We start from the raw sequence: 23,959 nt of genomic DNA on the forward strand, positions 1-23,959 counted from the left end.
CGTTGAGTACAGCACATAGCCCTGGGGTTTGTCTCATACGTAATCTTATGTTTTTAGAACTTTTTCAGGCCCCCGGATGTCCCCTTTCCCTTTTTTGTATTTTTTTATTTTTTTATTTTTTTTTTGGTGTTGCATTTTTTCTTTTAGATTCAGGGGGAAGGATACTTGGGTAAGATGTTAGAAAAATTTGAGGAAGCTTTTGAAGTCAGTGTTAAAACAGGCAAATATTTCTAGCATGCCAATTGATTGTACGCAAATCAAACTAGTGAAAGAATCTTGACTGGTAGCTTTGAGAGTGCACATTTTCTGGTTTTCCTGTACTCTTGTTTGAAAGGAATTCATTTATTCTTTGACAGTTGATTGCACTGGTTGGTCATGATGGATTATTTGCATTTTCACCTAAGGTTTTTTTGGCCAATTTGTTGGGCAGATAAAAAAATACAAATTTCCGCAAAAACACATTAATACATGCTTTTCTGCAGCTTCTCCATTGCAGTATATTGAACCAAAAAAACAAAATGCCACTTTTTTGCGTTTAAAAAAAAAAAAAGTCCTTGTCTTTTCCAAATACGCAGCAGCTGAAAAAATCATGGATGTGAACGTGTTCCATAGGAAACCATGTAAATGAACTATAGTGTGTTTCTGCAAAAAGCACCAAAAAACAGAGGTGTGACCCAGGCCTGAGATGTTTAGTAACATAATGGGGTTAAAAAAAACAAAAATTAGTACAAAAAGGGCAAATAATCGCTACAGTAAGGGGTTCATTTTTTACTATGGGACAGTGAAAGTAAAATTTACAGTAGCAATTTTGCTCTTTTTGTACTATAAAGGGCTAATTTTAGTTTCTTTTTTTACCCTATTATGTTAGTGGCCGATTAATCAATTATGAAAATAGTAATCGATTAGTTTCGGGATTTATAGATATTATATACTTCTTTTTTTTTTTCTTTTTTTCTTTTTTAAATTGTCACTTTTTTTTGTTTTTGTGGTGCAAAAAAAAAGCAGAGGTGATTTAAATGAATAAAACAGAGTCCTGCGCAAATCGTGCCACTCTTAAAAAAATACAAAAATATATATATAAATATATAAAAAATGAAAACGTGAAACAGTCAATGTATAGATAAATATTCCAAGAATCGCACACAAATGAGTGAGGATAAAATATGGAAAAAAGCGGGACCAAATGTTCAAAAATCCACTAATCCAGGCTCTCAGAACTCTCACCTTAAGATGAAATATGCAAGCAGATCAAATATAGCCCCAGAAACTTCTCCTTTGATTCACTGTATTAGGCCACTAAGGAAATGCAGGTGAAGGATGTGATGAAAACTTCCGCCACTAGAGGGCCAATCCCAGCATATAGGTTTTGCACTGTAGATATAGACATCTATTCCGTAGTGTATGGCTCGAAAAAACACAAGGGAGAGGGGGGAAGGAGAGAGAGAGAGGGTACTCCAATCGTGTAATAATTTAAATAAGCAGATGTATTTATTAAAAATAGCCAAGACTCTCACATTTCAAACGATTAAAAATCAGAGAGAGGAAGATGGTGATCTGGCGTCTTCCGCCAGTCTTACGCTCATGGTGACTTCTTCATGGTTCCCAATGGTTATTCATTTCACTTGATAGTTTGTGTTCACTATTTTGTCCCGCTGCATTTTTTGCATTATTAAGTAGCACTTGCACTTTTTATCACTTTATTGTTTACATGCTATTTACCTTTTTTGCATATTTTCTATTTTTTCGTTGTACACTAATTTAGATATATTTTCACTTTAGTCACTTTATCACCTAGTGGCACGATGGCTCATTTATATATTTCTTTTAGAGGTGGTTAAATACCACCAAAAAAAAGTTCTATTTGTGGGGGGGAAAAAGGACATTGATTGTATTTGGGTACATCATCGCATGACTGTGCAATTGCCAATTAAAATAACGCAGTGCCGTATTGCAAAAAATGGCCTTTCATTAAGGTGGTAAAAAACCTTCCAGGGCTGAAGTGGTTAAAGTGAATGTCACCAAGTTCACTATATTGACATGTATTTGTACTTTATGTATTTGTACATGTTGATCATATCCCTCTTCTCAAGAGATGGTAAGTTTTACTGCTTTTGAAAATTAGCAATTTTAATAATCACAGAGCTGTAATTTGTGTTTTTTTTTTTTTTTACCTTGAATTCAGTGCTGTGCATTTTTATCCTACCTTAGTTTACAATTCAGTTCCTTCCATTTTTGTGCAGAATCTATGAAAAATCTGTTCAGTGTGGCAGATGGCAGCATATGCAGCTAGTGGAAGTAGTAGTTGCTAGAATTGGCTTTGGTTTGTCAAGGTGCAACGGAGTGATGACCTGTGCTGTGTGGTTATGACCACCTTTTTTTACCCATTGGGCTAAATTGTATGTGCCAGCACTTTAAGGCCTCTTTCACAGGATTGACCTGCTCGGATCTGTGGATCTGAGCGGGCCACCTATTGACTTATATGGGCGATAATATATGTCAGCGGAGATGTGTCTGCTGATACCTGCCATCCGATCCATCCGATCCAACAGATCCGCTCTGTGTGAGCCCAGCCTAATGCTGAAATTTGATCTACCTGTATTTTTCCTCCTATGCCTCCCATCCCCCATCAACAAGCTAATTACATTTTTAAGTTTTCTCCTCTCAAATTGCCTCAGCTCTGATGTAAGCAGTGGGCGGGGCTTTTGAAGTTATGAAAGTATTAAAATACCTTGACAGGTGGATATCCGTTTTAGAGGAGTAAGGCTCCATGCACATTGGACGTTAAAATAATGTTATGAAAATGCAGCTTTGCAGCTAGTCTTTTTTTTCACTGGATCAAAAACATTAAACGCTGGTGAGGCACCTTTTTGAGCATTTTATTGGCGTTTATCAGCGTTTGGCAGTTTTTGTGGTCAGAAAAACGACTCCTGAATGCGATTTTTATTTTTATTTTTATTTTTTTATTTTTTATGACCGATATGCTGATAAACATCTAAAAACGTCCATGTGTGCATGGACACATAGGATAACATAGAGGAGTTCATGAGCTGTTAAAAAAAAAAAGCCCAAATTCCCCAAAACAGACATTTATGAGCTTCAGTGTGCATGGCGCTAGGGCTGAAACAACTAATCGATTAATCGACAACTAATCGATGAAATTAATCATTTACTATTTTCATAATCTATTAATCGGCCAGTAACATAATGGGGTTAAAAAAAACTAAACTGGGCCCTTTATAGTAAAAAAAAAATCACTACTGTAAATATTACTTTCACTGTTCTACGGTAAAAAAATGAACCCCCTTCCAGTAGTGATTATCAGCTTTTTTGTACTATAAAGGGCTAATTCTAGTCTTTTTAACCCCATTATGTTACTACACGTCTTAGACCTAGTTCACATCTGTGTTTGTTGGTGCTTTTTGCAGAAACGCACTACAGTTTATTTACATGGTTTCCTATGGGACACGTTTACATCTATGCTTTTTTCAGCCGCTGCATATTTGGAAAGGGTCAGGGACTTTTAACGAAAGCGATCCTTTTTTGGTTCAATATACTTCAATGGAGAAGCTTGTAATGCATTTTTGCAGCAATACAAAAAACTCAAATTGCAGTAAAATCACGTGCGCAAAAATCAAAATGCACAGCAAAAAGCGCTGCAGAAACGGATCAAAAGCAACAATTGCATATGTGCGTACCGAGCCTTATGCTGGCCTCACGGATCAATTTTCAGGTGAGAATATTAAGATGAAAAATCTTTGTACATTCGCCTAATGAAAGAATTATGTTTGAAATTTTCACTTAATTTCTGAACAAAAAACACACACTGAAAATTCCTTTTGATCAAGAAGTTTTCTATTTCCAAATTGTCCTGTCACTGTGGTTGAAAATAAACGTCAATTTGACCCACTTTTTTTTGTTTTTTTAAGGTTATTAACCGATTAATCGGCCAACTAATTGATTATGAAAATAATCGTTAGTTACAGCCCTACATGGCGCCTAAGCGTTTCTAAGCAGATTGCATTTACATGCAGACCTCCCTAGATAACTCAAACATGTTAGTCGCCTCCATGATTAAAAACTGAAATCCAGTGAGTGGGGGGTTTAGACAAAGGAATTAGATGAAGCCGGATGACCTTCCATCTGGAAATTATGCTTTCTGACTTGCTGCAACTTCTAATGCATGCTGTCAGAAGCTCACAATGGAGTGAAATCCGTGTAGGCTATTTTGGTACAGCAAATGTACAAGACTAAAGGTATGGTTGAAGTTCAGCTCTACACTTATCTTGTTAGAACAGATAATTGGAGATCATAAAGTATTCAATGTCATAGTTTGTATAGAGTCCTATTTCCTGTTAAAGAAGGATGTGAAGGATTATGAAAGTGTCAGAATTCTAAAATTCTTTATACTCCTCCTTTTTTTTTTTTTTTTTTTTTTTTTTTTTTTTTTTTTTTTATACTGTAAGCTTTCCATGTGCACAGGTGATGTGACTGTCTTAATTTAGAAATAAATTTGAGACCTGCAGACAGTACTAAATACTAATAATATCTTGGATTTCTGGTGCTCCAGATTGAAGAATGTTCCCTGGTTGTTTACAGAGCTGGCTTTACTCTATTTCTTTGCCACGCCTGCACTTTTCTAAGTAGAAAACATGTTTTAGGTCCAAGAGAACCTGCTAATAACTCCCCTGTCATCTTCTAGGGGTATGGTCATTCGTATGCCAGATTGGAGGCCATCAATACGTGTTTGCTGTTTGTTTACATTGTGCAATTAATCTGAATACCCTTAGGGTCGGTTCACACAGGGGCGACCCGTCTGGCGACTTAGCCACCTGACAAGTCAAGTCCCGCTCTATGCAATGGAACCGTTCTAATCGGAGCGACTTAAGACGCTCCAACTTAGAAAAAGGTTCCTGTACGACTTTTGGGGCGACTTGCATTGACTTCTATACAGAAGTAATTTCACAAGCCGCCGCTAAAGTCGTATCCCGGTCGCCTGAGGCAGTCGCGCTGCAAGTCGTGCTGCCTCAGTGTGAACGGGCTCTTACAGGAGTGTGTAAAGAAAGGTGTTGGTTTGGGACTTTGAATGAGGGATATGGTTAAATGTGCATACGCCTCCATCACTATTGATAAGAAAAAGGAGGGTTGGGACTTTTCATTTGTGCAAACATATCTCATTTAACCACTTGAGATCCGCGCTATTGCCAAATGACGGCATTAGCGCGGATCTACTTTTCCGGGACTACGTCTATTGACGTCGTCCCGGTTACGAGCGGCCTGCGCGCCCCCTGAGGGGCGCGCGCGGCGCGCTCTGTGATCGGCGAGTCCACGAGACTCGCCTGATCACTGATCCGTGCAAGGGGTCGATCCCGACCGCGTATCACGTGATCAGCTGTCAGCCAATGACAGCTGATCATGTGACAGAACGGAGCCGGTAATCGGCTATTATTCCTCCTCGCGCTGACAGCGCGAGGAGAGAAAAAAAAAGCCGATCACCGGCGGCCGTGATCGGGACATCAGTCCCGATCACGGCCAGCAATACAGCTGACCACCTGCCTCCTGCCAGTGCCCACCTGCCCACCGCAGTGCCATCCTGAATGAAAGTAAGTGCCCCCCATCAGTGCCCCCCAGCAGTGCCCATAGTGCCCACAGCGCCACCCACAGTGCCACCCACAATGCCACCCACAGTGCCATCCAGCAGTGCCACCAACAGTGCCACCCACAGTGCCCACAATCTTCCTTAAAGGTGCTGCACCCCAGTGCCGCCCAGCAGTGCCGCCCATCGGTGCCCAGCAGTGCCGCCCATCGGTGCCCAGCAGTGCCGCCCATCGGTGCCCAGCAGTGCCGCCCATCGGTGCCCAGCAGTGCCGCCCATCGGTGCCCAGCAGTGCCGCCCATCGGTGCCCAGCAGTGCCGCCCATCGGTGCCCAGCAGTGCCGCCCATCAGTGCCCAGCAGTCCCATCTATCAGTGGTACCTATCAGTGCCCATCCGTGCCACCCATCCGTGCCACTTATCCGTGCCACCCATCCATGCCATCTTATCTGTGCCCATCTTTGCCCATCGGTGCCGCCTTATCTGTGCCTATTAGTGCCGCCTTATCTGTGCCTATTAGTGCCGCCTTAACTATGCCTATCAGTGCCCACCAATGCAGCCATCAGTGCCGCCTAATCAGCGCACTTCAATGAAGGAGAAAAATGACCCGTTTGCAAAATTGTATAACAAACTATTAAAACATGTTTTTTTTTTTTTGCATCTTTTTTTTGTTTGTTTAGCAAAAAATAAAACTCCGAGCTGTAACTAAATACCACCAAAAAGCTCTATTTGTGGGAAAAAAATGATAAAAATTTCATTTGGGTACAGTGTTGTATGACCGCGCAATTGTCATTCAAAGTGCATCAGCGCTGAAAGCTGAAAATTGGTCTGGGACTGAGGGGGGTTTAAGTGCCCAGTAAGCAAGTGGTTAAATGAATGCACAATATTACATATGTTTATTTCTGAATGGCATGTGAGACTTGGTACACCAGGCGAGTTGATGTACATATAATTGACAATAAAAAAATTATTAAAATTTCATTATTGCACATGGATGAAATCCATATGTAGGATATGATAACGCAAAATTGATAAACTGCATTAAAACCTTGATACTTTTGTGGATTTTGTTCCACTACTTCAGAAGCAAATGCAGAATGCATATCTAAAAAACAATATTCTAAGTTAGTTAACATAAGGGGGAGGAAAAAAGGCCAGACACCCCAAAATTACTTGCATATCGACTTTAAAATTGGCCATGGAATGCTGAGAACTGAAAGTTGAGGAAAGCTGGAAAATGTCCCCGCCGGGAGCTGTGGGGATGTAAATCTGTGGGCAGCCATGGCAGAAAACGCCACACTTAAGGGAAGGGGAAAAGAAGTGTCCTTGGGTTGCATGATGGTGCCTGAGAACAGCTCCAATATCTAAATAAGTTTAAAAATGCGTGTTAATGAGTGCATGGTGTGACTTGCAAAGGGCATTAAGCCTATATACTAGTGGGGTCAATGTGAAGAAAAAGGGACGAGGAAAGGCAGAAAAAGGTGTCTAGGAGACCACCAGAGAACCTCATAGCAAGAAAAGCAAGGATGATACAGTGCAACATCCTGAAATAGCGGCAGACGGTTCCTGTCAAGAAAATCAGGAACTCACTGAAGTGACCAAATAACAAAAAAGAAACCGGGGACAAGTGAAAGGACTAGGTACCTGGTGATCCTAGTGTCAATGCTATGTCTGACACGTGTGTTCCAGAGGGTGTGCAGCATGAAGTGAGAAACCCATTTTTCCCATGACTGCAATGTATACCCGCCCCAGCCGCTACGCTTGCCACCCCCAACCTCATGCTGGGTGTGTTTGGGTAAGGCGTTCTCACCAGGACAGCTGATACGAAACTGACCAGCGCCTGGGGAGATGCCTAACACACGCTGAGGATGGAATCAACACTGCCAGCCCAACGGGAACGCCCACCCAGTCCCCCAATGAAATTCTGGGAGGTGAGGGGGAGGCTCTGAGTGTGCATTGCAGCTCCCGGACCAGGGAAAAAACAGCCAAGCAGAACAATCGGACCAGGTTTCAAAGAAAAAATCTCTCAATAAAGAGGTCCTATCATGCTTATTTCTATTAAGAGTGAAGTTATGAATATAACTTAGGAATAAAAGTGATCAAGAAAATTTGAAGGGACAGTGTTTAAAAAAAAAAAAAAAAAAAAAAAAAGCGCCACGTCCCTCCGAGCTTGCTCACAAAAGCAAACGCATATGCAAGTCACACCCACATATGTAAAGTCTTCAAACCACACATGAGGTATCGCCACGAACGGAAGCGTGGGAGCAATAATGCTAGCACTAGACCTCCTGTAACTTTGAACAGGTAAACCCATAAAAAAGTTTGTTGCTTTTTCCATAAGCTTGCGCAATTTTTAAGCATGACATGGTGGGTATCTATCTACTCAGCATCACACCATCTTTCACTTTCTATAAAAAAATAAAAATACAAATTTGGGCTAACTTTACTGTTTTTATAGGGTGTTTATTTTATTCAAACTTTTTTTTTTTTTTTTTTTTATATTATGTTTGTAAGACTGCTGCGCAAATACGGTGCAACATAAAATATTGTAACAATTGCTAAAAAAAAAAATGTTTGGGTGTTCTAAATTTTCTAGCCAAAAATACGAAATTTATACCTGTGAGAAAGAAGGGAATAAGTTGGCGCTGCCTATTCTTGGTGTGAAATGTATAAGACCAAATACTTTTTCACTTCATTCAATGTATTAGGTCTCGTACTGTCCTTTTTTTATTTATTTATTTATTTTTTATTGCAAAATCACAACTTCAAATAAGTGACATAGGGATGCTGTAAGCTCCGCCCTATGGGTTTCGCCATTCAGACAGTGGCCTAATATCTACATCTACCAAACACGTAGGGTGGAGCTTGGGCTGGGTTCACACTGCTGCGGGGGGGGAGATCCGGATGTGATTCGCACTGCAGTGCAAATCACATCGGATCTCTGTAGCGATGCGAGTTCAGCCATACAGATAGTATGGCTGAATTCGCATCGCTCCCGCAGCAAACTCGCACGGGACCCTTTTTTTGGTCCGCAGCAGAATCGGATCGCATGGGTGTTCACACCATGCGATCCGATTCCTGTGCGAGTGTGCAGATCGCACTGCGATATGCGGACGGATCTGGGGGTGTCATTAAGATTTCATTGACACTCCCAGCAGTCCGCATAGGGCAGTGTGAACTGCCGGCGGGAGTCATGCGATGCGGGAAAACGCAGCGGATTCGCGGCGTTCCCGCATCGCTATAGTGTGAACCTAGCCTGAGTGTCAATATGTAACTTCCGGTTTCGGAGATTTTAGTTTATGGAACGCAATGTGTCCCTGACATATTGCTGTACATTTGTATCTGATCACGCAGCACTATTGAGAATGCTTTTTATATACTTTTTACATAATAAACTTGGCTTTACAGATTTAAACAATGAGATGTAATCCATCCTTTTTATCCATAAATATGTGAGTGTACCCACTGACTGGTTCCACTTCGGAGGAGACGCTGGACAAAGAGCTAATTCTAGTGTGATGCCTTTCACACCTGCATTTTTTCATCTTTTTGGTGTGTGAAACTGAGGGGGAGCACATGTGGAAATTCACTCCGTCTTCACCAGTGATAAGTTTTACTCGAGCACAAGTCACTTTTAAATGTGATCACCTAATGTTTGCAATATTGTACATTTTTAGTTTGAATACAAACAGATTTTTGGTTCTGTTGCACAAGAAGCACGTTAGACCTCATGCACACTGGACGTTTTCGGACACTTTTACTAGTCCTAGTAGATAGGCTCAGCAGTGGCATGCAATGCCAAGCTGCTGCTAACAAAGCAAACAGAATATTGGCATGCATTAAAAAGGGGATTAACTCCAGGGATAAAATGATTATTCTCCCGATTTTACAAGACTCTGATCCGGCCGTACCTAGAGTATGCTGTCCAGTTTTGGACCAGTCCTCAGGAAGGATGTAGTGGAAATGGAGCGAGTACAAAGGAGGGCAACAAAGCTAATAAAGGGTCTGGAGGATAGTATGAGGAAAGGTTGCGAGCACTGAACTTATTCTCTCTGGAGAAGAGACGCTTGAGAGGAGATATTTCAATTTACAAATACTGTACTGGTGAAGAAAAGAGGTTTAACCTTAAACTATGTAGAGGGTTCATTACTTTAAAAGCGGCAAGGATGTGGAATTCCCTTCCACAGGTGGTGGTCTCAGTGTGGGTAGCATCAATGGTTTCAAAAAGCTATTAACTAAGCACCTGAACGATCGCAACATACAGGGCTATACAATGTAATATTGACATATAATCACACACATAGGTTGGACTTGTGTCTTTTATTTTTTTTTATTTTTTTCAACCTCACCTACTATGTAGCTGTTTTTGGCTTCAGACATTTTTTTTCTACAGTCAAACTCCCCATCATGTAATCCTATGTGTCCATGCACACAAAAGGGGTTATTTGCAAAAGGCAAATACACTTTACACTACAAGTGCTCTTGGAAGTGCAGTCGCTGTATCTGAAACGAGGTGGAAGCTCTGCTGATTTTATCATCCAATCATGTGCCAGCTAAAATTGAGTTTTTTTTCTTCTAGCTTTTGGCTTTTGGCTTTAAAAAACAAACAAAAAAAAAAAAAAACAAACTATTGGAGTGTTTCGGCTGTTTCAGCTGTAAAAAACGCTTTAACTTTAAATTCTCAACAGAGGTTTTTTTAATCCATTGGGGGGAAATGCTATTTAAAGAGACCATACACAATATAATACTTTTTCACTTCATTCAATTTATTTTGGTTTTATACGTTTCACACTAAAAATAGACAGCGCCAACTTGCCCCTTTTTTTTCTCACAACTTCTTTACTGATCCCACATTGGTGGGATTTCGTTGGTGTGGGCAGCAGCCATAATACCTCCGTAGCGCAAAATATAATTTTTTATTTTCTTTTTTTATTACTAATTTAAACCTGTAAGCAAACAGTTCCAGAAAGTGTCTTAACCACTTCAGCCCCGGAGGATTTAACCCCTTCCTGACCAGAGAATTTTTTTGCGATTCGCCCCTGCGCTTTAATTGACAATTGCGTGGTCATGCGACGTGGCTCCCAACAAAATTGGCGTCCTTTTTTTCCCCCACAAACAGAACTTTTCTTTTGGTGGTATTTGATCACCTCTGTGTTTTTTTTTATTTTATTTTTTATTTTTTTTCCGCTATAAACAAAAAAGAGCGACAATTTTGGGAACAAAAAGCATTATTTCTTTTTTGTTATAATATCCCCCAAAAATATTCATAAAAAACATTTTTTTCCCCCTAAGTTTAGGCCGATTACGTATTCCTCTACATATTTTTGGGAAAAAAAATCGCAATATGTTGTTATTGATTTGGTTTGCACAAAAGTTGTAGCGTCTACAAAATAGGGGATAGTTTTATGACTCTTTTCTTAATTTTTTTAATTTTTTTTTTATTATTTTACTAGAAATGGCAGCGCTCAGCGATTTTTTTTTTTTTTTTTTTTAATTTTTTTTTTTCCCCCGGGAGATCTATAAATATATCTTTTGTGACTACGAAATTTTGGCGGACACATCGGACCATTTTGACACAATTTTGGGACCATTGGCATTAATACAGCAATTAATGCTGTAAAATTGTATTGATTACTGTAAAAATGTCACTGGCAGTGAAGGGGTTAAGTGTTCCTAGGGGCGTTTTTCTAACTTTATGGGGGCGTGGCTATGTGTGACACCACACTGTTCGCTGCTCCCGATGACAGGGAGCAGACGATCAGTGTGCTGTCACTAGGCAGAACGGGGAGATGCTTTTTACATCGGCATCTCCCCTTTCTTGAGCTCTGTGACACGATCGTGGGTATCCCCACGGTGATGGGGGTCCACGGGACCCGCCACCACGGTCATGGAGCTCTCTGCAGGCGCACGTGCCTGGCAATTCAAAGTAACGTACGGGTACGTTACTTTGCCCAGCCGTGCCATTCTGCCGACGTATATTTACAGGAGTCGGTCGGGAACTGGTTAAAGTGGTTTTTAAGGAAAAACATTGATAAAACAAAACAAAAAGAAAAATGAATAACATGCAATATGAATTATATAGAGTGAAAAATGTATACTGTCTCTAAGATGCAAATGTGAAATCTGTGCACCGTAATACTTAAATGGTGCTGCATGCACAAACATATATCAGATAATGGCTGTATCAATTAGAAAGTGAACAAGTCTACACAAAACTATAATAAAGTGCTTAATGTGCTTTAGTGTAAAAACAAATGTCCGTATATAAGACTGGAGATCACTCTGTATAAACAAAATATTCCAAAAATGCGAAGCAAAAAAAAATTCAGTTGATGAATCTTATTCCAAAGTGACATGTGCTTGGGTCATTTTGATATAGTGTAAATCGTTGATAGAAGGTAAGTGTATTTCCATATGGGCTGCCCCCTCAGATCCACACTCCCCAGAAAGCTGTACCCCTGCAGGGGTTAAAGGCATCACACTAGATCTGTTACTAATCCTTCTCCAGTGTCTCCTCCTCCACGATACGTCTGGACATAGGGTAAGTTCACATAGTAATGGACAAAAAGGCATTCCATAGTGTACGTCCGTAAAAGTAGGTTTATTTAAAATTTGTTTAAAAAAAAAAATTACACACTTCCAGTAGTGCTACAGGGTCAGTACAAGTAAAAAGCAGTATGCCTGGGGCGCCTTGTGTGCCACAAACGAGAACACCTGAAGCCAAAAGTGACGTAATGGCACTGTAAGCCCTCCTATGTGTTTCATCACATATATGCCATCGGGAGCTGCACCATTTTAATACACCACGTTATTTACACCATGTGGTTGCCCAGCAACGAGAGAAACTCTTGCGGCCATATTTGATTAGTACCGGCGTTGTTTAAAGCCCTTCATTTCACAATATCCTGAAGGTTTACAAACTGTATGGCTGGAACCAATTGCCCAGCCCAGTAAATGCCAGACAACCCGCACTGTATGTGCATTTAGATCCTATTGCTTTTAAAGTGACAGACACAAATATTGAGATCAACTCAGATATTCCAATGTAAGACTTCACCATATATAAAAAATGAAAACATTTTATACAAGTAAAAATAAGGATGTGATGTTTTAAAGAGGGAGATGTATAGAAGTATATGGGTACATGTATGTTTATACGTACTGAATCTTTTTTTATTTTTCATTTTTTATACGTAAAAGTGTAATGCAGACCTAAATCAAATTGAGAATCTGTGACAAGACTTGAAAATTGCTGTTCAGATGCTCTCCATCTCATCTGACAGAGCTTGAGCTATTTTGCAAAGAAGAATGGGCAAAAATGTCTTGCAAAGCTGGTAGAGACATCCAAAAAAAAGACTTGCAGCTGTATTTGCAGCGATTGGTTCTCCAAAGTCTTGATTCAGGAGGTCTGAAAGTGGGTGGGATATATTAGGCAGCAAGTAAATATGCTGTCCCTGAAGTTTGTGATAAAAGAAAGTGGGCATGGTAGTTTGACTGTAGACCAGTCAGGGTGCCCATGCTGGCCCATTGCCAAAAGCACCTACAAATGGGCACATGAGTTCAGAACTGGACCATGGAGCAATATAAGGATGTGACCTGGTCTCAATCCAAAGAATGGACCTGGTGTATGAATGAAGCACAATTAACTAGTCATACTGCTTTGACATTCAACCCTCTTTAACCACTTGCCGCCTGCCCACTCACCGTCCAATGTAAACACGGAGATGCCGGTAATCGGCTCTACTCGCCTCACACTGACAGTGTGAGGCGAGGAGAGACGATCAGCGGCATCTCCTCACAGCGGGACAGCTAGCGAAGTAATCAGGGCACTGATCATCAGTGCCCTGATTACAATATATAAATAGTGTAAAAATACCGTGCCCACCAGTGGCAGCAATCGGTGCCCACAAGTGCCACAAATCAGTACCCATTAGCCATGCCAGTCAGTGCTGCCCATCACTGCTGTCCATCAGTGCTTATCAGTGCCACCGATCAGTGCCCATCTGTATCGCCTATCAGTGCCCGCCAGTGCCACATATCAGTGCGGCATATTAGTGCCTCCTCATCAGTGCCCCTTCATCAATGCCCACCATTTCAGCCTATCAGTGCCGCCTCATCGGCACACATTTTTTCCCGTGTTTAGAACAGTCCCTGCACAAAATGACATTTCTAAAGGAAAAAGTAATTGAAAACTACTAGTGGCTATAATGAATTGTCGGGTCCTGGCAATAAGTCATTTGAGGGGGGGGGGGGGGGAGTGGTCCCGGGGGCAGGGTCCCCCAAAATTCCATACCAGGCCCCTCAGGTCTGGTATGAATATTAAGGTGGACTCTGGGCCAATTTTTTTTCTTTTTTTAAAATGGCGTGGGGGTCCCCCTCAAAATTCGGTGTAGCTTTTAAGGGAAACCCCACGCCAAAATTTAAAAAAAATGTGGGGCTCCCCCCAAAAATCCATACCAGAGCACGCAAACCTGGCAGGCGGCAGGAAAAGGTGGGACGAGAGAGCGCCCCCCCTTCTGAACCATACCAGACCACATGCCCTCAACATGGGGCGGGTGCTTTGGTTTAGCCCCCTCATGTTGATTGGGACAAGGGCCTCATCCCCACAACCCTTGCCTGGTGGTTGTGGGGGTCTGCGGGAGGGGGGCTTATCGGAATCTGGTCTGGTATAGATAGAATGCATTAATGTGAAAAAATATTTACCTTTACAACCCCTTTAACCTCTTCAATACAGGGCTTTTTTTTTTTTTTCTGTGTGTGTGTGTGTAATGTGAAAGATTTTATGTCTCGAATTGTGATCTTTTTATCCTAAGCAAAAAATCGTGATTCTCATTTTCGGCCAGAATCGTGCATCTCTACAGGGCACGTATACACCTTCCTGCCCAGACCAAATTTCAGCTTTCAGCGCTGAGCACTTTGACAATTGTGCGGTCATGCTACACTGTACCCAAACTACATTTTTATCATGTTCCCACAAATGGAGCTTTCTTTTGGTGGTATTTGATCACCTCCTGGGATTTTTATTTTCTGCTAAACAAATGAAAATAACACCGAAAATGTTATAATATTTTATAAAATAGCTGGTATTCAGATCTATGAAAGCTGAGGGAGGAGTTTTTATAAGCTGCGTGGAGAATCGTCTCATGTGTCTCAAAAGTAAAAGGGCCATTGCTATGCTAGGTGAGGCATAGTGACATCCCATAAGTGTCATTGGCAATGACTGGTAGAGTTAGAATGTCTTTGTTACTTGGTTATGCTCATCTATCGGATGAATTTGTTGGGAGGAGGTAGTCCTTTGCCCAGAGATGGGCTTTCAAGAAAAAAAAATTGTGTGTGTGTGTATGTATGTGTGTGTGTGTGTATATATGTGTATATATATGTATATATATATATATATATATATATAAATATAATTTTTATTTATTTTTGTCTTACAGAAAAAGCCACAGACGGGTTACTGCGTTCTGAAGATTGGGCATTAAATATGGAGATATGTGATATTATTAATGAAACTGAAGATGGGTGAGTATTGTGAATGAAAACATTGAGAGAAATGCATGCATTTTCCCTTTCGTACGTTGCTGATCACTGTATCGCATTTACTTTTTCCTTCTGCAGACCTAAAGATGCCATCAGGGCACTCAGGAAAAGAATTGTGGGAAACAAGAACTTTCATGAGGTGATGCTGGCCTTAACGGTGAGTTCCTTCTTCTTCTTTCTTCTTTCTTCTTCTTCTTCCAGACCTAAACTTCATGTGAACTTTAGAACCCTATTAAAGTCTATGGGACTCGAGCGTTCACAATCTAAAGTGCTAATTTTAAAGGCTAATATGCAAGTTACTGTCCTAAAAAGTGTTTGGGGACCTGAGTCCTGCCCCAGGGGACATGGATCAATGCAAAAAAAAGTTTTAAAAACGAATGTTTTTTTTCGGGAGCAGTGATTTTAATAATGATTAAAGTGAAACAATAGAAGTGTAATATTCCTTTAAATTTCGTACCTGGGGGTGTCTATAGTATGCCTGTGAAGGGGCGCATTTTTCACGTGCTTAGAACTGTCCCTGCACAACGTGTCATTTGTGCAGGAAAAAGTCTTTTAAAATCACTTGCGGCTATATTGTCGGCTCCCGTAATACAGAGAACACTCAATGAGTGTTCTCTGTATTAGCCGACAATTTATTCATTGATAAAAAAAAAAAAAAAGCGTGGGGGTTCCCCTAAATTCAACTTAATTCAGGCCCTTCAGGTCTGGTATGGAAATTAAGGGGAACTCCGCAGTCCATACATCCGTCTTCTGTCTCCACTGCGGGGATCCCAGCGCTGACGTTTCTTATATTAGGAGGGTGGGGCCACCTGACCCCCGACCCCTCTAACGCTGGTGAGGAAAGCTATGGGGTTCCCCAGTGACGTATGGGTGACCCCGGCCCCCTCTGATGTAACACAGGTTTCCGTTACATAAGAGGGGGTGCGGTCACCCTCCCGCAGACCCCCACAATCACCTCTCAGGGTTGTGGGAATGAGGCCCTTCTCCACATCAACATGGGGACATGGTGCTTTGAGGGGTCACAGACCCCCAAAGCATCCTCCCAATGTTGAGGGCATGTGGCCTGGTACGGTTCAGGAGGGGGGGGCGCTCTCTCGTCCCCCCCTCTTTTCCTGCGGCCTGCCAGGTTGCGTGCTCGGATAAAGGGTCTGGTCTGGTATGGATATTTAGGGGGACCCTTACGTCAAATTTGACACGGGATTCCCCTTAATATCCATACCAGACCTGAAGGGCCTGGTAATTGAATTTAGGGGAACCCCCACGCTTTTTTTTTTTTTAATCAATGAATGAATTGTCGGCTAATACAGAGAACACTCATTGAGTGTTCTCTGTATTACGGGAGCCGACAATATAGCCGCAAGTGATTTTAAAAGACTTTTTTTCCTGCACAAATGACACTTTGTGCAGTGACAGTTCTAAGCACGGGAAACATGCGCCCCTTCACAGGCATACTATAGACACCCCGCAGTTACAAAATTTAAAGGAATATTACACTTTTATTTCACTTTAATCATTATTAAAATCACTGCTCCTGAAAAAACTGCAGTTTTTAAAACTTTTTTTTTTGTTGCATTGATCTATGTCCCCTGGGGCAGGTCCCAGGTCCCCAGACACTTTTTAGGACAGTAACTTGCATATTGGCCTTTAAAATTAGCACTTTAGATTTCTCCCATAGACTTGTACAGGGTGTTCCGGCTTTTCGAATTTGCTGCGAACAGCCCAGATTGTTAACTGTTCGCTGAACAGGCAACACGAAGCTCATCCCTATTCATCATTCTCTGCTCTTCTCTTGTGGTAGACCCCAAGTTATCTCCATATAGGTTTCTGCTTCTAAATTGTTGTGAATATATAACCCTTATATATATTTATTATGGATGGGCGTTAGGTATTCCACCTGTTCGGTTCGCAGCAGAACTCCCAAATAGGGGAGATATTCTAAACCGAGCGATGCACCCCATTAAATATATAGGAGTGGAACAGGAAAAATTAAGTGCCCATTTTGAATGCTTATATGCAAGCAATTGGCCATAAAAGGGGTATGGGGGACTGGGTACTGCCTTGGAGACATGTATCAATAGATTATTATTTTTTTTTTTTTGCAGCAGTGATTTTAATTATGCCTTTAACAGCTTGCTGATCAGCCCCTTGCAGTTGTACTGCGGCAGAATGGCACAGGCAGGCGAAACGGTGTTACGTCGGTTCCTAAGGCGGCCACTAGTGGCGCACGCCTGCTGCTTGCCCCTGGAGCCGATGTGAGTGCCTGGCAGTCTTGATGACCGCTAGGCTCCTGTGATCACTCTTAAAACACGGCGAGAACCGGGAACTGTGTGTGAACACAGAGATCCCGGTTCTCTGAAGGGAGAAGTGAAAGATTGTCTGTTCATACAAACTATGAACAGCGAACTGTCATCTCGCTTAGTCTCCTCCCCCTTCAGTTAAACACACGTTAGGAAATACCATTGACCCCTTGATCGCCCCCTAGTGTTAACACTGACATTTTCTCTTAGATTCACTCACCGACACAGCTCCTCTCTTAACCATTGGGTTGTTACGCCCACCTTTAGGAGAATACTAGGCATTACATGTTATGTAAGACCCAGAACTTTCCAGTTCCGCTCAGGGGGCGGTCTCTTAGGTAACAACCCTCCAGCCTGCCATGCAGTCATCAGTTTTATTTTGCCTAGTGAAGAAGGACCTAGGAACCCGGACCGGCCCATCGGTCCGTCCTTCTTTTTTCTTTTTTTTTTTTGCAGAAGCTTGTTTTTTTTGCGCAAGATAATAGATCTTGTGATCTGCTATCAACAGCCGGCTGGGTGACAGGCTGGATACCCTTATCCTTGTAGTCTTCCCAGCCTGGCCATCGAGCGTGTGCAGCTCCGCCCTAGGCCGGCCACGATGAAACCTCAGCTCCAGAGGTGGTTGGTGAGCTTTTATGCTCCGGGGCACACATAGTGTGCCGGGCCAGCAGCCACCCCGTACTGATCGGAGAGTGGGTGTGTAATGGAATGTCTCCCAGCTCTTCAGGACTGCTAAGTACAGCTCTCCCTGCCTTGGTGGGGCTGAGCAGCTGGGCATTCACTTGGAGGTCGATTTGGGGGGTCTCTCACTTCCCTCTCTTCTCTCCCTGTCCCTATCTCCCCCCCCCTTCCCAGTGGGGTATGCTGCAGAGTGGTGTGTGTGTGTCTGTGCAGGGGCTCTCCAGGGGGCTCTCACCTGGGGGGGTGGCTGCGCTGGCTGGCTGTGTCCTGGGTCCTGTTTTTCATGTCCCTGGAAGGTGCCTGTGAGGCTGTACTTGTGTCCTGTGCAGTGCGGTTTCACTGCCATTGTTTTGTCTGTCCCTCATGGTTTTTACATCAGCGGCCATCTTAGGTGTGGACAAGGGAAATCATGCTCTCCCGGGCTTCGGCGGCCATTTTTCCTGTGATTTGTCCTTATACTGGATGCCGGTGGCCATTTTCTGGAAGCCTGAACACGTTTATTCAGTGTTTTCTAGTGGCAGCATATGCTCTGGCGGCCATTTTCCCTTTTGTTTTTTGTCCTTATACTGGACGCTGGGCGGCCATTTTCTTTGAGCCGAAGCACACTGCAGAGTGGTTTCAGCGCCATTAGCAGCTGATTCCTCTGCACCTGGGAGCCAACAGACTTTAGGCACTACCTGCTGGATAGCGCAGAACCCTTCAGGGTGGTGAGTCCTGCGGGAAAGAGCCCCTCAGCCAGCAGCAGTAAGGAGGGTGGGACTGTCACTGTCCTGAGTCCCCTTCGGGTGGCAGACTGGGTAGGGTCAGCATGGCTTCAGAAACTGGTGTTTCTTCCCCCGAAATCCAGGCAATTGCAACCGGTTCGCCTGTGGAATGCGCAGTGCCCTTGGACACCTTGTCGGCGGTCCTCAATTAGTTTGTTGCCAAGATGGAGGCGGTGTGTGGGCGCAAAGGTGCTAAAAAGCACCCCTCTGCCCCCCCACCTTGTTTTCTGAGGAGAGCTCTGGCGCAGACTCGGGCCCTGCTGAGGCTGGTGACCCCTGATCTGTTTCAGATGACGCTAACCAGGACTGTTCGGACAGTGAGGATGAGTCCCCGTCCAGGTCTGTACGTGACAGAATGCTTGTTGGAGCACTTATCACAGCTGATACCCTGAAGATTCAGTAGCCAGCAGATCCCTCTGCTGATGTACCGGTCCCTTTTGGGCCCCGTAAGCCAGCCCGTTCACCTTAGGTGTTCTCATATCGGACTTATTTTGACAAGTTCATTTACAAGGAATGGGGTCGACCGCAACGGAACTTTTCGGTCCACAAATACATGGCGGTGCGTTACCCCTTCGAGAAGAGCCTTCTCAAAAAGTGGTCGGCTCCACCGTCCGTGGACCCCCCCCCCCGTATCCAGGTTAAACAAAGTAACCACAATCCCATTAGAGGGGACTCCTGCATTTAAGGATCCCATGGACAGGAAGGGCGAGGCAGTGGCTCGTTCCTTGTTTATGGTTGTGGGGTCAGCCGTGTGACCAGTACTGGCAACTGCACTTTTGTTGCAGACACTGAGTGGGAAAAGTTGTTGCACCGCGAATTGGGAGAACAGGCTTCTCCTGTCTGCATGGAACTAGCAGACCAACTAGTGCAAGGCCTTAAGTACGTTTGTGACGCGGCCCTGGATACTCCCCCCCCCCCCCCCCCTGTTATCCAGGGCTTTAGTGTCGGCAGTGGTGCTGCGGAGGCTGATTTGGTTAAAATGCTGGTCTGCTGACCAGGCATCCAAGAAAGCCCTGACGGATTTGCCCTTCTTTGGCAACCGGCTCTTTGGAGCCTCTTTGGATGACATTAAGAATGCCACTGGTGCTAAGAGTAAACTACTACCACAGGCCATGAAGGCTAAGGAGCCACGCCGTAGGCGAGGGCCGTCCTTTTCCGCTCACAAACGGCTTTTTCATCCACCCGGAGCTTCGGCCAAACTTCCCCAACCCGACAGGACGTCCACGGAAGGACACAAACTTCCCTAGAACCGCAAGCATAACAAGCCTGCGAACAAAAGTGCTACTGCATGAAGGTTTGCCCCCACCCGTGTCTCGGGTGGGGGGTCGCCTTAGGGAGTTTGCAGCCCGGTGGTCCTCTCGACTGTCTGACCAATGGGTCTGCAATCTGATTTCCTCAGGCTACAAAATAGTTTCTCTCTTGGCCGCCAAACAGTTTCTTTCCCTCCAGCATTCCCCTTCTTCCGGCTCACCGGGAGGCCCTCTTGGGCCGTAAGGGACCTGCTGAATCGTGGGGTGATTGTACTTGTCCGGAATTGTAACGTTTCCACGAGTTCTACTCAAACCTGTTTGTGGTTCCCAAGAAGGAAGGCGTACTTCTAATCTTGGATCTAAAAGCCCTCAATCGCTTTGTGAAAGTGCAGAGGTTCAGAATGGAATCAGTTCGCTCAGTAGTTGCTGCACTCCAAGGGGATTCCCTGGTGTCCTTAGACATCCAGGATGCGTACCTGCATATACCCATATGCCTCCGGCATCAAAAGTTTCTGTGGTTGGCAGTCAGGGAAGCCCACTATCAGTTTGTGGCTCTCCCTTTTTGGTTTGGCATCAGCCCCCCGAGTCTTTACCAAGGTATTGACTCCTGTTTTGGCGTTGCTGCGGCAACGTGGGATCGCGATTGTGTTATATTTAGACAATCTCCTCCTGAGGGCATCTTCTGCCTCAGAATTGGAGGAGGATGTGGCAATCACCATGCAGACCCTGCAAGAATTTGAGTGGCTGTTAAACCTAAAGAAGTTGGTGGTAGTACCGACCCAGCTTTCGGAATACCTAGGGTTACTGCTGGACTCCAGGGAACCGAGAGTGTTTCTCCTTTCAGACAAGCTGCAGACTCTCAGAGCCGCGGTGAAACTGCTGATGAACCGCAAGTGGTCGTCTCTTCGCTTTTGCATGCGAGTCCTGGGACTCGTGGTGGCCTCCTTCGAGGCAGTTCCATATGCCCAGTTCCACACCAGAGTTCTGCAGAAGGAGATTTGGACAAATCTCCATTGTCTCTGGATCGGCAGATCCAGGTGAGCCAGTTAGTCAGAGATTCACTGATATGGTGGCTCAGGTCCCCGATGCTTCAGTCTGGGAAGTCGTTCCTACCTCTAAAATGGACAGTGATCACAACGGACACCAGCCTATATGGATGGGGTGGGTGATGGGAGTTCAGTCAGCTCAGGGCCTCTAATCGGCAAATGGGATTCCTCCGTCGATCTGCTAGAGCTGAGAGCGATTCGGCTATGCCTCTCCACATGGTCGATGAGATTGTGAGGGCGTCCAATCAGGATCCAGTTGAACAACGCCACTGTGGTGGCGTATGTCAACCACCAAGGAGGAACAAGAAACTCAGCCACTGCACGGGAGGTCGTTCACATACTTCGGTGGGTAGAGCGACATGTACCGGCCCTTTACATCCCGGGAGTGGAGAACTGGCAGGCGGATTATCGGAGTCAGCAGATGCTGGACCCAAGAGAATGGGCGTTGCATCTGGAGATATTCAGGCTGCTGTGCCTGCGTTGTGGCACACCAGACATGGATCTGCTGGCCTCCCATCTCAATCAGAAGGTGCCGAGGTTCATGTCGAGGACAAGAGGTCCTTGAGCAGACACGACAGACGCACTGGTGGCTCTGTGGACTCAGTATCGGCTGATCTTTTGCCTTTTCTCCACTAAAGCTGCTACCACGTCTGCTCCTCAGAGTGGAAGTCGAGGGGATCCCAGTAATTCTGGTTTGCCCAGATTGGCCTGAGCGTCCTTGGTACGCAGACCTAGTGCGGCTAGTGGCAGACGCCCCCTGGCGACTGCCTTTACGAAAGGACCTTCTGTCTCAAGGTCCGATTCTCCATCCTGCTTTACCAATGCTGGCTTTAATGGCATGGCTATTGGGAGCCACGTGTTGAGGAACCGGGGTTTGTCGGACTCTGTGATCCCCACTATGTTGAGAGCACGGAAATCCTCTTCCATGAAGATTTATCATCGTATCTGGAAGGCTTACATCTCCATGTGTGAGGAGAAAGGATGACTTCCGCGCTCCTATTTCTATATCCAGGAACCTGCTGTTTCTTCAGAAAGGAGTAGACCAGAAGTTGGCGTTAAGCACCATTAAATGACAAATATCAGCCTTAGATGTTTTTTTTTCCCCAACTACCCTTGGCGTCTCACTCACTGAGTACCTTTGTTCAAGGGGTGTGACATGTGGTCCCTCCGGTGCGTCCACAGTTACCCCCGTGGGATCTGAACCTGGTGTTATCGGCGCTGCCAAAAACGCCATTTGAAAAATATCAGGGAGATTCCCCTGTTGACTCTTTCCCAGAAACTGGTCTTTCTAGTGGCCATTACATTGGCCAGGAGGGTTTCGGAACTGGCGGCCTTGTCCTGCAAGTCGCCCTATCTGGTTATCCACAAGGATAAGGTGGTGTTGCATCCGCAACAGTCTTTTCTGCCAAAGGTGGTCTCGGCGTTTAACATCAATGAGGACATTGTGTTAGCATCTCTGTGTCCTAACCCAACACATCCTAAGGAGGTGGCCCTTCACGCTCTGGATGTGGTTCGGGCTCTGAAGGTGTATTTGTCTGCCACTGCTCCCCTTTGGAAGTCAGACTCACTGTTTCGGTGGCTGGTCCAAAGAATGGCATGGCGGTCTCGTTGGCCAAAATTTTCAGGTGGATCAGACAGGTTGTAGTACAAGCCTACGCCTTGAAGGGGCAGGGGCCCCCCCTTTCCGGTCACTGCCCACTCCACAAGGGCATTCGGAACATCTTGGGCTTTCCGACACCAAGCGTCTGTCGCTCAAGTGTGTAAAGCGGCAACCTGGTCGTCTGTCCACACGTTTACAAAGTTCTACAAAGTAGACGTCAGTGCAGCGGCTGATGCCTGTTTTGGCCGCAAAGTTTTGCAGGCGGCCGTATAGTTGCAATTGGGTATGCAATATTTTGCTTTTTCTTCCTGGTTTTTGGCTAAAAATACAGTACCGTTGCATTGCATTACATTCTGCAGTTTTTTTGGTGCGGTTATGGGTAGTCACTCCCGTTGAGGGTACCCTGGTTTTGTGGTGGAGTTTTTTTCCACACACTGTTGTTTTTGTGGGTAAAGTTACACTAGTTCCCACTTGCCATGGTGGATGAAGTTTTCTATGCTGTTTTCCCACCCCTCGTTTGGCACTGCTTGGGGATGTCCCAATGGCTAAGAGAGGAGCCGTGTCGGTCGGTGAATATAAGAGAAAATAGGATTTTTTTTTTTTTACTCCCCGTTAAGTCATTTTCTCTGTAATTCACTGACCGACACAGCACTCAGCCCTCCTTTTTCTCTTTACGTTATACTGCTTGTTGACGTACTGATGACTGCATGGCAGGCTGGAGGGTTGTTACCTAAGGGACTGCCCCCTGGGCGGAACTGGAAAGTTCTGTGTTTTACATAACATGTAATGCCTAGTATTCTCCTAAAGGTGGTCGTAACAACCCAAATGGCTAAGAAAGGAGCTGTGTCGGTCGGCGAATTACAGAGAAAAGGATTTTACGATACAAAAAATCCTATTTTTACAGTATCAATGCATTTTTATAGCACTGATTGCTGTATTAATGCAGATGGTCCCAAAAATGTGTCAGAATTGTTGGCTGTGTCCGCCATAATGTCGCAGTCATGATAAAAATCAGATTGCCGCCATTACTAGTAAAAAATAAAAATAAAAATTATAATAAAAATGCTATAAATCTATCCCCTGTGTAGATGCTATAACTAGATGCACAAACAAATCAATATACACTTATTGCTTTTTTTTTTTTACCAAAAATGTCGAACACATAACAAAATTGTTGCTTTTTTGTTTAT

The 23,959-nt window shown here is 44.1% G+C and overlaps 1 protein-coding gene across 1 annotated transcript in view; it reads left to right on the plus strand.

Moving 5' to 3' along the window:
• Positions 1-23,959, plus strand: part of TOM1 (target of myb1 membrane trafficking protein) — a 519,326-nt gene that overhangs the window by 45,626 nt on the left and 449,741 nt on the right. The window contains exons 2-3 of the mRNA XM_077452403.1: positions 15,029-15,113; positions 15,210-15,288. Of these exons, the coding sequence (XP_077308529.1) occupies positions 15,029-15,113; positions 15,210-15,288 (164 nt within the window). The remainder of the gene's footprint in view (positions 1-15,028; positions 15,114-15,209; positions 15,289-23,959) is intronic.

This window comes from Lithobates pipiens, unplaced genomic scaffold (genome assembly GCF_037356315.1).
Source record: "Lithobates pipiens isolate NorthernLeopardFrog02 unplaced genomic scaffold, aLitPip1_a1.2 Scaffold_23, whole genome shotgun sequence".
Classification (NCBI taxonomy): Eukaryota; Metazoa; Chordata; class Amphibia; order Anura; family Ranidae; genus Lithobates; species Lithobates pipiens.